General features: G+C 41.1%; 1 protein-coding gene across 2 annotated transcripts in view; it reads left to right on the forward strand.

Annotated features, from left to right (window-relative positions):
* COL4A2 (collagen type IV alpha 2 chain) overlaps positions 1-15,260 on the forward strand; it is a 227,997-nt gene that overhangs the window by 146,364 nt on the left and 66,373 nt on the right. For both annotated transcript variants that reach the window (XM_054013192.1, XM_054013183.1), the window contains exons 12-18: positions 1,021-1,062; positions 2,159-2,245; positions 3,385-3,429; positions 5,200-5,262; positions 6,081-6,125; positions 9,384-9,437; positions 10,074-10,134. In XM_054013192.1, the coding sequence (XP_053869167.1) occupies positions 1,021-1,062; positions 2,159-2,245; positions 3,385-3,429; positions 5,200-5,262; positions 6,081-6,125; positions 9,384-9,437; positions 10,074-10,134 (397 nt within the window). The remainder of the gene's footprint in view (positions 1-1,020; positions 1,063-2,158; positions 2,246-3,384; positions 3,430-5,199; positions 5,263-6,080; positions 6,126-9,383; positions 9,438-10,073; positions 10,135-15,260) is intronic.

Below are 15,260 nucleotides of genomic sequence, written 5' to 3' on the forward strand. Positions count from 1 at the left end.
GATTATATTTTATCAGAGAGTTCTATGAGTTCATCCATGCTTCTCTAAAGCAGATAAGAGGCATCCTCCTTGACTTACTTCATCATATGGATATACCAATATTGACTGCACAATTGCCTTTTAATGCATTTAAAATTGCCAGTACATTTTCCACTGAAAGTTACACACTGATGATCACACCGAGGGTTTGTCTTCACTACCATTTAAATCGATGTAACGTATGTCCTCAGAGGTGTGAAAAAACACCCCCCCGAGCGACGTAAGTTACATCAACTTAAAGCAGTGTCCACACTGTGCTATGTTGTCAGGAGACACTCTCCCGCCGACATAGCTTCCACCTCTTGTTGAGGTGGAGTAATTATGTCGACGGGAGAGCTATGAAGACTGGTTAATATGAATCAGATAGTCTCAACCCCACTAAGTGTTTCTGCCATTAACATTTACGTGTCTCCTTATGGAGATGTCAACAGAAGTACTTGAGACAACTCAGGATAGTGTTAAACATATGCAAATGTTTTGTGATATTTTCAGGATGGGAAACATTTGAAACAAAGAGCACCCAGTAGAACAGGGAAGCAAAGCTGGAAAAGCATTTAGAATTCTCTTTAAACAGTGTTTTGAGTAAAGACTTTACTTATTTTCCTACATAGTTCCAATACGCAGTGTACTTAGGTAATTTTATTTAACATGTAGTTCTATTAAAAAGCCCCCACAGATGCAGTGTGCAGTCTTTTCACATTGTTACTCAGAGAAAAGATAGACTTAATGCCTGTTAGAGGAAACACTGGAGCAGTGCTGTCAACATGAGGTTTTAATTACAGCCTTCTTTCTAAATGCTAAACCAAAATGACTTATTGAGTTAGAGCTAGACTGTTATGTGATCACAATTCTGCAGTGATGTCCTAAGAATCCCTACCCTGAAACACTCCTTTGGTTAAGTACTTCTGGAGCGCCTTTCATTTAAATCTATTCTGTAGAAGTATTGTATAATTATATTATGCTGACTTAATGTCTTTGCAGGGCAACAGGGGCGTGAGTTTTTATGGAGAAAGAGGTGAAAAGGTAAAGGAAAACCAGTGAATTAGTATGGGTATAAGATAAATTGGTGATGCTTAACCTTTATAAAAGAGCTTGTTTAAATTACTGTCCAATATTATTTTGTGATGATATACTATAGTAAAAATTCATTTACTTTGAAAGTGATGATAAGACAATAGTAAATGTTGTAGCCAAATGGTCTTTTACATGTCTAGGGCCTGGCCTACACTGGGGGAGAGGAGGGGTGTCGATCTAAGTTACGCAACTTCAGCTATGTGAATAACATAGCTGAAGTCGACATACTTAGATCTACTTACCACGGTGTCTTCACTGCGGTAGGTCGACTGCTGATGCTCCCCCATCGACTCCGCCTATACTTCTCGCTCCGATGGAGTGCCGGAGTCGACGGGAGAGCACTCGTCGGTAGATTTATCATGTCTTTAGTAGACGCAATAAATCGACCCCCACTGGATCGATTGCTCCGGAGGTAAGTGTAGACATGCCCTAGGTCTGACTGTGCTCTCATACCAGTACAAATCAGAAGAAACTCTATTGAAATCAATGGAGTTAAAATCTTTACAGTTTGTTCTAGAAGTATGTAGTACAATGGAAAATATTGTCACCTCTTAGCTTAGTATGAATCTAATTCTTTTCTTGCCATAACCTTGTTTAGAGTATGTCTATACATATAGCACTGCAGTGGCACAGCTGTACCAATACAGCTGCGCCATTGTAGCGCATCTGGTGAAGACGTTCTATGCTGAACGGAGAGAGCTCTCCCGTTGGCATAAAAAAACCACCTCTGCAAGCAGCATAAGCTATGTTGGCAGGAGAAGGTGTGCACATGAACACTTAGGTTGGTGTAATTTATGTCACTCAGGGGGATGGAATATTCACACCCCTGAGCAACATAAGTTTTGCCAACATAGGCTGTAGTGTAGACATAGCCTTAGACTTTTACAGCTAAACTTTTAGCTGGTGTAAGTCCATGTAGCTCCGATTGGTTCCAACTTAGGATCTAGTCCTAAATTTTAGTAGCAAATTGGGCATCCAATGCAGGTCTACAATTTAAAGAGTTATTTTAGCTGCTGCTAAACCTATTTCTGTGGTTTTCCTACAGGGTGAAAAAGGTCTACCGGGCCCTCCCGGGCTTCTAGCTACGCTTGAGGCGAGCAATTTCTCAGACATAATGCTAACAAAATACAAGGTAATTAAAAACATTGTGTAAAAGCATATGGGGTATTGAATTGAATTCAGATAAATAAAGATAAGTACTTATTCAAGTGTGGAGTGTTTGGGGGGGACAGGGGGAGGAATTGCAACATAATAGTGAATATTAGAGAAAAGAGAGAGAAAGCACCTGCAATAGATTACCATACAAACACATAGATAAATGCCTTTGCTACTCAAGATTGCCATTCCTTTTGGGATGAAAGACTTATGAGTATTGGAGATAAAATCGCTCACATTCATACTTACTATGTTTCCCTTGAAGTGCCTAACTTCAAACTTGTTCCTTTTCTTCAAGCAAACCCTAACTCTGTACTACTTAATGTCACTAATATTTTCTCATTTATGATCACAAAATTCTATATAGAAAGCATTCATATTGATGATTTGTCCAAAAGTCGGTGATATTGTCGTGTTTTCACAGAAGCATACGGGTAAATATACTGAAGGAGAGAATTTGAGTTACTGTGATGAGCAAATGGCCTGCACCTTGGAAGTAGCTCATCCATGCTGAGGACGGGTTTATAACAAGTGCTACATATCACATTCCTTGAAATGCCTTAGGAAACAAATTTATGTTGTTGGGAAAGAAAATGTGATGTCAAAATAATTTTCATCTCCCAGGGAAAAAAATAAAATAAAAGGAGGTGGAAGAGGCTGTTCACAGTTCAAATAAGGCGAAGGAAGAGAGAAAATCTGAACTAAAGTCATCTCTAGAGTGGATAGAGTTGGGAACATTGATATTTATTTGAGATATTTCTGTGGCACTCGGAACCACAGAATCTGAGCTCCTCATAAACAAGTCTGAGTTAAGCCTTGTAATGTGAGGTAGGGGTACTTGCACATTTTTTCAGTCTGAGCAGTATGAAGAAACATATCTCTTTTAGAAAACAAAATACATCAAAGCATCTCCCAACAAATTATTAAATAAAAAACACTAAAACTACTTATGACTCATGCATTTTATAAGACAAGTATATTCTTGATCAAAGCTCAATAGTAATGGTTTTTCTCTTGGTAAATACCTGCTGTTTCATGTTACAAAACTTGATGTATTTGGGAAAGCACAATATACTTGAATATTTATAATCTTTCCTCTTTTTTTTTCATTGTTAGGGTACAAAGGGAGTAAAAGGAGAAACAGGAGAACATGGAACTCAAGTAAGTCAAGAAAACCAAAGACAAATAAGTCTAGCACTGTGGTTAATATTAGTACATTCTACCTTTGAAATGGTACGGAATAGAAATAAAACAACCTAACAGAATGTATCAGCTTTTCTCTTCATATCCCTTAGATGAGTCATGGCAGGCCATATCATGACAATATGCACTGATAAGGCCTCAGCTGGAGTATTGTGTCCAGTTCTGCGTGCCACACTTCAGAAAAGATGTGGACAAATCGGAGAAAGTCCAGCGAGGAGCAACAAAAATGATTAAAGGTCTAGAAAACATGACCTGTGAGGAAAGATTGAAAAAAAAATGGGTTTGTTTAGTCTGAGAAGAAAAGACTGATAACAGTTTTCAAGTACATAAAAGGTTGTTACAAGGAGGAGAGTAAAATTGTTTTCCTTAACCTCTGAGAATAGGACAAGAAGCAATGGGCTTAAAGTGCAGCAAGGGAGGTTGAGGTTGAACATTAGGAAAAACTTCCTAATTGTCAGGTGGTTAAGCACTGGAATACATTTCCTAGGGGGGTTATGGAATATCTATCGCTGGAGATTTTTAAGAGCAGATTAAATAAACACCTGTCAGGGATGGTCTAGTTATTACTTAGTCCTGCCTTGAGTGCAGGGGACTGGACTAGATGACCTATTGAGGTCCCTTCCAGGACTACGATTCTATGATTCTATTCTATTTAGGATGGAACGCCCATTGCAATCAGTTTTATGGGCTAACTAAAATGAGATCCTTTCTCACAACCGATTTTTGAATTTGAGGGTTAAATGTTACTATGTCTGGTATAGATAGCGTTCCTTAAAATTCCATTAAATGGTTACATGTGGCAATTTTCTTGATCCCTTCCAGTCTGCCCTCTAGATACAGCTTTAGTTTCATTGGTTGATGAATTCAGTAGTCAAGTGGACAATAGTCAGGTGTGTTTGTCATTTCATTTAGAGCTGTCAGCAGTCTTTGACACCATAGACTGTGAGGTTTTGTTAACTCATCTGCAGAACCTGGACTAGCTGGATGGTTTTGCTCTTGGTTAGCTCCATTCCTACTTTCTGAGCAGTTGTAAAGAGTAGTTTTGAGCAATTAATCACTAGCCCAGAGGACCTCCCGTAAGGGGGTTCCGAAGGCTCTATTCTCTCAACCCTCCTGTTCAATTGGTATGTGACACCCCTGGGGGAGGTTGCAATTAGAGCTGTGTTGCCTTTAGTATACAGTCAATAATGTGCTCTATAAATCCTAATCTGCTTTCACACTAGTTTTACACAGGTATAATTTCATTGACTTCAATAGACTTACTTTGGATTTATGCCTGTGTAGCAAAGTGAAGAATTTGTATCTCACTTTTATTAAGCTTGGATGGTGGAATATCTGTGTTTTCTCAATATCTGTTTGAAACTAGGATTTGGATGAGATCTGAGATGGCTAACTGATTATACAGATAAAAACAATTGCTTTGGCTTTTCTTCAAAGTAGCAACTACAAAAGCAGTTGTTTTTTTAAAGGATATGGGGTGGTGGATTCATCTCTCTAAGGGCCTGATCCTAGCACTCTGATTATGCAAACAGACAAAACTCAGAAGAGATTTTAGCTCTTGTATGAACTACAGGTTCAGGTCTGATGTTTACACAGGCCATGGTGTTTTCACTTCTGCTTATTATCAGCCTCTGCCGGCAGTGTAATGCTCTTCTCTTCATAGATACGTTCATATATACAGTCTGTAAACATAACGGTCTATGTAAGTTCATCTGCAATGTTTCCTAGGGCTCACCCGCATATTGGGCAGAAAAAGGAGAAGAAGGAATAATAGGTTTTCCAGGACAAAGGGTATGTTGTTCATTAAAGATGAAATTCACCCCAGGGCAGAGAGCCATCTAAAACCTGTGATATGGCTGTCAGACCAAGTCAGAGGTGAAGAAGCTATGTGTGGGAGTGGTTGTGCAACCTATCTGTGCCTTGTGGGACTGGAGAGGGAGAGGCCACCGAGGCAGGCAAAGGAAGAGGCCACTAGCCCCACACTCATGCATATGAAGTGACTAGGACCCCCTCCATATTGGGGTCTATAGCCAACACTGCAGCCTATAGCAACTATAAAAGTTTGTGCTGAAATCCTATGACCTGTTTGCTGGTTTTGAGGGTGGATTCCATTTCTCCATCCCCTTCTTATCCTCACAAAGCCAAATTAATGGGCAAGGGAATAGTGACTGTCACCCTTATTGTTTTTATTCATATACACCCCCAATAAAAAACCTAAACCTGTTTGGGTGCAAGTATCTTGTAGCACCCAATTGGTGCCGCTCCATTTCATTTGTTCTCATAGTACAGCTTCTGAAATGAACAAATATGGTGGAAAGCATAGGCAACATAAATATTTCTAAAAACACTCAGAGATCATAACATTCTTATGGTGGTTTTACAATGTCTTGCTTTTAAAGAAAGAAAGAAAGAAAGAAAGAAAGAAAATATCCAGTTCTGTTTGTACTGTGCATCTGCTTATTAGAAAATAAGTCTATGGATTCTTATTGTTATGGTCATTATTTTTTTTAAAGTTCAAGTGCATTGCATACATTAGCTTAGAAGTGGCAAAGATTAACAGATCTGTCAGTGTTTCACTTTATTCTGCAAATGATGTTGTATTTTCATAGGGGTTACCTGGTATCAATGGCATCCCAGGAACTGCCGGGGAAAAAGTGAGTATTTAGCACAAAAAAACAGATTTTGTTTCTAGCACACTGCTTTTAACATATAGAACTGACATCTTCAGATTATGGAAAAATACATGTTCTATCCTGGAAAATGACAGAGCATAATATTAATACAGTGCTATAAGTGTACACAGCACTATATAATGTATAACATGTGCCAGACAAATAACGTGCCCTACACTACAGACATTAGAACTTTAAGTGGGAATAACAGTATGTAAGAAATACATATTCAGTTAACATTTTACCAAAATTACATCATAAAGGGCCAGTTTTGCACAGTATAAGTAATCCTTTAGAATATTCCATGCTTGACTTTTATATTTAGACTCACTAATTGAAAATCAAAGTGTATTCCACACATACTATAGGTATCAAATTCTGATCTCGGTTATACCTTGTAAATAAGATCAGAATATTGTCTGGACTCTCCAACTGCAATCAACTTAACTTTATGGACCAGGTGACTTCCTTGTTCTTTGGGTAATCCTAGTTATTTTAAAAGTGGGGGGTGAGGGGAATGGTCTGATAATTAAAGCCTGTATTGCCATTTAGGAATATATTTTCAGAGAGCTTTGGAAATGTATTCACAGTTCCCATCATTGCTGACATGAGTTCTGTAATTTCTTTTACACCATACTGAAATGTGTTGTCCTTTAGATAGTTTTCCTCAGATGTTGTAGAGGTCTGTGATCCATGTGCCATCTTGAATTTCTGAGCACAAACGAAAAGGAGAGAGGGGAAAAACTGAGAAAAATATTAGCTGATTCTCTATGTCCATAGAAACACGCAATAATGTCTAAAATAAAATTCTGTCATGCCTGGAAGCTCTCGTGCTTTTTATTTGTGTGCAGAAAATGGCTGCTTCTATCAGTGTTAGAAACTGTGCCCATAAGATGTTCAAATAAGTCTATGGCTACAGGAATAAATGGTTTCTCTATGCTTCTTGATTATGCTAAGGAATTTGGCAGCAAGGAATACCAATCCTTGTGTGAAATCCACAGCTCTTAAGCTTCTGTCAAAACGGCTAGTCTAGAAGAGAGAAAACTATCAATAATATGTACATTAAGGGTTCTTTCCTTTTACTTAAGTAGGCTTGGTATCTGCACCCATGTCGGAATCATTTATTGACCCCTTTTATCCCTTTTTGAGTTTGAGTCCCGACAAAATTTTTAGTAAAGGGTACATTTATTTCAATGAGATGTAACTGGTAAATCATGACATCTGAAGGAATAGGTTTCCCAGTATGTTATTCACCAGCAAAAATATTTTTTTAAATTATGGTAATTGTTTGACTCCCTTGAGAGAAGGAAGAACTATAGCTCAGTCCTTTCAGTGTACTTAAAGTAAGCAGTAGATAATTAGGAAACTCCTGGCTTCCTTTTTAGATCTACGGCTCCACCTAGTGTGAAAGAGATTTTACATCTATTGTATAACAGTTGTTAGTTTTCTGACAATGTTTGACATATATTTTCATTGTGAATAATATCTTTGATCCCTGGGGGTCAGTTTGTGGTATCTTGGAGAATGTTGTGGTGTATTGCAATGCTTTAAAACTGTGTAAATGTTTTCTGAAGCCAGTTATTGAAATATCTGATCTATTCAGGAGTTCACTCCACTCTTCAGTTTTACAGGCTGTATATAAAGGCTCAGATCCACAGCTAGTGTAAATTGCACAGCTTCACTACTGTCAGTGGATCCACACTGACTTATAGCAGCTGCGGCTCTGGCCACTATTTTATTTTAATGCTTTAACTTTTTAGAATTTCTGTTTTCTGGAGTACGCAGGGACAGTGTATCTAGAATTCAGTTCTAGAAAATGTTTTAAATAAAATATAATAGTCCTGATTTTTCTCTCCCTTACACTGAAATAAATCAGGAATAACTCCATTGAAGTCAATGGAAGTACACTGGTGTAAAACCAGTGCATGTGAGAGGAGATGTAAGCCTGGTATTTTCATATGCACAGCTCCATCAGCTGAAATGTACACTAATTGAATACGATATATTGCATCTGACACAAACTTCAGATTTAAGCCACTTCACACGTGTGCCAGAAGGCTGGTATTGGCAAATCCTGGAGGTGTCATTGTCTCAGTTAAAAGAATAAATCATTCAATTAATTAAAATGCTCTACAGCAGGGATCAGCAACCTTTGGTACGCAGCCCATCAGAAAAATCCACGAGCGGGCTGGGACAGTTTGTTTACCTGCAGCGTCCGCAGGTTCAGCTGATCACAGCTCCCACTGGCCGTGTTTCACCATTCCAGGCCAATGGGGGCTGTGGGAAGCAGCGGCCAGCACATCCCTCAGCCCGCGTCGTTTCCCGCAGCCCCCATTGGCCTGAAACAGTGAGCTACAGCCAGTGCTAGCTGCAATCGGCCGAACCTGTGGACACTGCAGGTAAACAAATCATCTCAGCCCGCCAGCGGATTTGGTTGCTGATCCCTGCTCTATAGAGAGATGTTTATGTGATAAAACATTCTTACAGATATTGGTAGTTTAATTAGGTTATCTGCAACATTAGTGCATTTTGTATTGCAGTAGCACCTAGAGGCCCCAGCCCCAGGATGCTTGGTACTATATAAACACATAATAAAGAAACAATTCCTGCCCTCAAGAGCTCACAACCTAAGTAGAACTATTACTTTATTATAACAATGACATCTCTAGTGTAGCTCATTAGTATATTCTAGACAAGTTTCTCTAGCTGACTGACACCTGGGGGAAACCCCACTGTGCTGCAGAATAAAAGAGGCACTGTGTGTGTGCATTGTCTTCATGACACCATCTCCAAGGACTAGAGAGGATGGACCATTTGCCTTCTCCTTACCCTTCTTTCCATCAATCCAGAATGCAGGTTCCCATCTCAAGATCTTCTGAGAGCTCAACAGCTTCATTACCTGCCCATTCTGTATTCCTCCAACCAGGCTATGCGCCAGGGCTGCACCAAGGCTAGGATTTGACACAATATGCAAAATATATAACAGAAAAAACCTGAAAGGTAGAACTAAATTATTAATGCCAAGAGTAAATCCTGAGGGTGACAAAATTCTCAGCTTTGCTGCATGGTTCACACACCTTAACTATGTTAGAGGAAACCACCATTCTCATGCTTTTAAAATGACTGCTGTAACAGATTAAAATAATGGCAACAAGCTGGCCTGTTGAAAAATCCTGTAACAAAATATCTTCATTCTTTGTCTGATTTAGAAAAGGGCAACCATTTTGATATATATTTCAGGGTTTTCAAGGATTTAATGGCATGCCAGGCAGCAGTGGTCCTAAAGGAATGAAGGTACTTCTTTACTTTCCTGCACTAAAAGTGAATTTAATTGGTCAGAATTAGTAAACTAGACATAATTTTGCTTATGTTGTGTCTGTTCATTAGAATAAAAATATAAATGTTTGTTGCCATAATTGACTGGGCAGTTGTCTATGCTGCTTGGTTGTCTGTCAGTAACCAGATACTTCAGAGGAAGGTGTAAAAATTCACAAAATGTGCTTAACTGACACTGTATTATAGGGTGGGGAAAGAGGGTGAATATTTTCCTTGTCCCCAACTGATGAAGAGAGCGAATGAGTGGGAAAATATGGATGAATGAGGAAAAAGTAGAATGAGGATAACAATTAGGAGAACCAGTGGAGAGGTGGTGTGAATGAAGAGAAATACAAGGCTTTTGCTGGCAACTTGGGGCCAGATGTTAAAGGTATTTAGTGCCTAGAAATGAAGAGTACTTATGCAGGTTAAGTGCCTAATTCCCATTGAAATCAAAATCATTGGGAGTTTGAACATTCTATTAGGTGCCTATCTGCTGCTAATGTGCCTAAATATTTTTGAAAACGGACAGACATGCTCAAATAGTCCCTCACCGCACAATGGCGCAGGCACACGCTGAGTATGTATCTGACGCTTCATTGTCTATTTATACAGGGAGAGCAGGGTGAGAGAGGGTTTCAAGGACCACCGGTTTATACTCCGTTTGCAAGGAAAGGTATGTCTTCATTGCTCTGAATACTTGTGATGCTGATAGCTCATCCTTGTTTTTCCATCTTCCCCCACAGCAAAAGCATGAAATGCAGAGAACTCTGTTCCGTTAGTAAAGCGAGTCGGTATATGTGTTACTCATCTCAAACAATAGTGTACAAACTCCCTACTAGTGTAAAGTTATCTTATTTTCAGGGAAGTTACCTTAGTCCTGATCCCTCTTTGGCCTTGTCTTCACTCGGGAAAAAAGGTGTGTTCTTAGCTCGAGTTAGCTATCTCACAGTGAAGTTAGTAGTTTTCGCACAGGTAAGCAGGCTGGGTTAAAGATGCTAGCCTAGTCTTTAACTCAACTCACGTTAGCACTCCTCTTTTTCCCCTAGTGAAGTCAAAGCCTTGAGATCTAAGAAAATGCCAACAAGTATTTTTGTGACATTTATATGCAGTAATGGACAATTTAACCAAAAAAAAAAATCACTGTTAACATGACAGGTGAGGTGAGCCACAGACTGATGTGAAATCAATATTCCGGACTGTTAAAATACAACTGATGGGTGTACTTGAAGACCAGCCAAAAGAAACAGATTATTTTTTCCACAACCAGAGCTGTAAACTAAATGTTCAGTCTGGGCTCCTAAATGAGCTTAATCAAGAGCTTATCTGATGCATCCCAAGGGATCCCAGGGTTGTGGAGTACCTCGCTACTACCTGCCCTTAGCATGAGGAAGCCTTGTCTGTACCAGCCACGGGTCACCCCCAGCCACAAGTAGCACAAGCACTTCCCTCGCAGCTCATGTGGGCTCCGCTGTCCCTCGGCAGGTTAGTGATAGGCACATTCCAACCCCAGGTCCTCCACACAACTCACTGGAATACCCAGCACCTGATCCACTCACAGAACTGCAGATCTTCTGCTCCCTAAGGAACAGTACCCCACAGTTTACCAGTTATACTGTACAGCACAGCTCCCCATAACTCACAGCACTTAGAAAAAGCAGTTATATGTTTATTTAACAAAGAATAGCGATTCATATGATAGCAAGCAGAAGTATTGGAAACAAAAGGTTACATTTAAAGTAAAGCCATAACATGCATACTAGAGCCAAACTTAACAAATCGGACGTTATTATGTCATAAGAGCAAAATCCTTCCAGCATATTACAGCCAGGCTGTGATCATCTGTTCATGAAACAAACCCACTATTAGCTTACTTGTAGGTGAAAAGATACTACGGTGTACCGTAAAAAACCCTAATATAATAAAACAGTCCTTTGATCTTTATTCATAAACTGGACATCCTCCTGCTGTGTATTCCTTCCTGTAGATATTGTGACCTCTTGTTAAATTCTTAATCTTGATTAGTTGGTGGCTTAGTTTGTAGATAGGTTTCATTGTGATATATACAATACTTAACTGGTAGATAATCAGGCAGATAGGAATGTCTGAAAGGAACATGTTTCTCACCAGAGGCGGTGTGTGTGTGTGTGTGTGTGTGTGTGTGTGTGTGTGTGTGTGTGTGTAAATGCATGGTCATGTGCTCTCCCTGATTTCTGCCTTCCATTTTCAACAGCTTCTACACAGATGTTTTCAAACTGGGGGAGGAGGAGGCGTGTGAAGGGACATTGGGGGGGGGAGCAACAATGCCAGGCGGCTCAGGCCAGCACCGCTGGTGGAGCTTGAGGAGGGACTGCCACCTCCACCCCCTGACTCATCTCAGTGGCAGGGCTCGAGGGAGAAGTGCCACCTCCATCCCCAACTTACCTCAGCAGCGGGGCCAGGCTGGCGCCACACAGTGTGACTCGGGGAAGGAGCACCATCTCCACCCCCTGACTCACCTCACAGGCTGGGTTGCCCACTTAGGGGAGTCAGGGAGTGGAGGTGGGACTCCCTCCCCAAGCCGCCTGGCATAGCCACTCCCCCACCCCCCCGAACCTTCCTCTATGCCCCGCTAGCAGGATGTGCTCCACAGTTTGAAAACCTCTGTTCTAGATCCAGAGATGATGCATGGGGCGGTCACATGCCCCCCAAAACCTTTAAATTGTACCCCCCACTATCAACAGTTACGCATCACCTCTCTCTCTCACTGTTATATTTGAACCCAGCAGAGAAGGAGATAGATAGATAGAGACATAGGGAGCTGATAGAAACACAACTCTCTACTGTGCTCACTTTATTTTTCTGGCAGCAAAACTGGAGCTAACACAAAAGTGAAGCTCTGCACTGCGGAGGCTTTGCACATATAAACATTTTTCCATCCTCCTTTAAAAAAACCCTTCCCAAATACATATACATTCTTGTTTACATGGTTAACATGAAACACTATATAACCTCTGTCATGAACATACAGCTAAGGGTAGCATAAAATCCCTCCTTTACCTGTAAAGGGTTAAGAAGCTCAAATAACCTGGTTGGCACCTGACCAAAAGGACCAATAAGGGGAGAAGATACTTTCAAATCTGTGGAGGGAGGTTTCTCGTTTGTGCTTCTTTGTGCTCTCTTTGTTGTTCTCTCCGGGACAGAGAGGGACCAGGGCAGGAAAAATACATCTCCTAAAGCCATATCTGAAATAAGCATCTAAGATTACAAATTGTAAGTAATAGCAAGGAAATGCATTATCTTTTGTTTTAGCTTGTGAATTGTCCCTATGCTAAGAGGGAGATTTATTCCGGTTTGTGTAACTTTAAGGTTTTGCCTAGAGGGGAATCCTCGGTGCTTTAAATCTTATTGCCCTGTAAAATTACCTTCCATCCTGATTTTACAGAGGTGCTTCTTTTACTTTTTTTCTTTATAATAAAATTCTGTTTTTGAGAACCTGATTGGTTTTTAGTGTCCTAAAAACCTCAGGGTCTGGTCTGTGCTCACCTTGTTTACCTATTAGGTTGGTAGATTATTCTCCCTCCTCCCCAGAAAGGAGTTAAAGGGGCTTGGAGGGATATTTTGGGGAAACGGGTCCTTTTCCTGAATCTTTGTCTAACTCACTTGGTGGTGGCAGCATACCGTCCAGGGACAAGGAAGAATTTGTGCCTTGGGGAAGTTTTTAACCTAAGCTGGTAGAAATAAGCTTAGGGGATCTTTCATGTGGGCCCCCACATCTGTACCCTAGAGTTCAGAGTGGAGAGAGAACCCTGACAACCTCACTAAAAGTTGTAAGTGGACTACCCCAGACTCCCAAATTACAAGGAATTATTCTGTCCTGGAATAGCAGCTCACTGAGTAAACGATTTATAAGTTCAGGGACAAAACTGTTTTTTGCACTGTGATGGGCTGTACTGGGCCTTTTGAGGCCCCCTGCTGGAAGCCTTGTGGTCCTACCACACCCTGCCCCAGAAAAGGAACAGTAAAGGTGCATCCTCCAGACCTGCCTTGAAAGGCTGTCTGTAAGCAGTCAATCAGATCTCAACAGGCTCAGATGAAAGGAGATGCAAGGCCTGAGCAAGTCAGTTCCTGACTGGGACCAGAAGGATGAGGAAGGACTGGAAGGCTGTGAGACTCTCCAGGTGCGGAGGCCTGGAAGAGATCCTGCTCAAGCAGGGAATAGACAGAACTTCAGCCCTGAGGTAAGGGTGAAGAGGAAGCAGCAACATGGGAAGTGGTGCAGGGAATAGCAGCAGCAACTATTACAGGAAGCAGCACGTGACTGCTATGTATTGGGTCCCTGGGTCAGGACCTGGAGTAGTGGGTGGGCTAGGGTCTCACCACCACCCACTGGCAGAGTGGCCAATGCCCCTAGAAGGGTAAAAGTTTCATTTAGAAGCCCAAGTGAAGGGCAGGACTTAAAGGGCACTGCTCTATAAACAGGGCAGGGATGGATTTAAAATTAGCCCAGAAGGGGCTGAGAACTGAGCCCAGACACAGGGCTGCTGACATTACCAAGGGCACAAGGACAGGCCCAGTTGGACCTTTTACCCCAGAAAGGGTTTGTTAGTTCATGCATTTGACTGTGTGACTTGGCCAGAGGGCTGAGCCACTGAAGACCCGCCTGACGAGGACAGCAGCCAGCAGGGGGCACTGTGAGAAGAAAGAGTGCAGGTTTGCACCCAGCTGACAGGAGGCACTCATGAGAGGTGAGTGCACACCATCACATGCACCTGTTTGGAATAACATAGGTATGGTGGTGCAGCGGTGTCCTGAACAACAAGAACAGTTGGTAGTGAGGAATCAAGTGGATCTTGTAACAAAATTTCTCCCAGTAAGTCATTGAAAGTATGACTTGTAAGAGAAGGAGGTTCAATTGGAGGAACAGAAAGTCCTATTGGAACATCCCTGGACTTCAATACTTGTTGAGGCTGCAACTGGTCCATATGTCATTTCCACAATATACCATCAGATAGTTTTGCCACAAACAAAAAAGGTCCTATGCATTTTAGAATTCCTCAAGTACCCATTTCACTCCACAATGATAGTTGCGAATCCACAAAGTCTCCAACTTGAAAAGAACGATGACATGTCTCATGTCATCATTCAATTTGCATAGCTTGGTATTTATCTGCACATGAGGCAACATCAAGACACAGCAGGTCCCAACAAGTACACAAAGATTGCTTCAAGAAAAGAGTTACAGATGACTCCTGGGTAGTAGCTCATCATGTGCTCCTGCAGACAGGCAAGAAATTGTCCAGTTTCTGCTGATGACTCAAAACAGATTTGTTCGCTATCAAGGCCCAGCAGAGAAGGAGATGGGCACAGAAGGAGACGATAAAAAGCACAGCTGTACAGTTTGTGCTTTGCTTGCTTTATTGTTCTGGCAGCAAAGCGAAAACTAACGTGAAAGTGAGGCTTTTCGGTGGGAGGGGCAGTGGTCAAACATTTGAAGGAACAGGACATCACAGTCACCTCTTGGTGACCTACTTTAATTCACAGCCCTAAAGAACATAATTTCCAGTATAGGTACAGAACTCCTTAAATATTATTCTTACATACATTTCAGAATGTCATGATCACTAGTGTGTTACTGGCTCTCAGGAGAGACCTCACATGCCACATTTTAGTGAATTGTTATGCATATTACTGATCCCCCTGTAAAATTCTGTGCACCTCATGTGCCCTCTCCCAGTTGGTATCAAGAGGTTCCTGGATCACATCTGCACAATGTGTTAGTTCTCACATAAGGGATATAAATTCCAGTTGCACACTAACTGG

Source organism: Malaclemys terrapin, chromosome 1 (assembly GCF_027887155.1).
Source record: "Malaclemys terrapin pileata isolate rMalTer1 chromosome 1, rMalTer1.hap1, whole genome shotgun sequence".
NCBI classification, from domain to species: domain Eukaryota; kingdom Metazoa; phylum Chordata; order Testudines; family Emydidae; genus Malaclemys; species Malaclemys terrapin.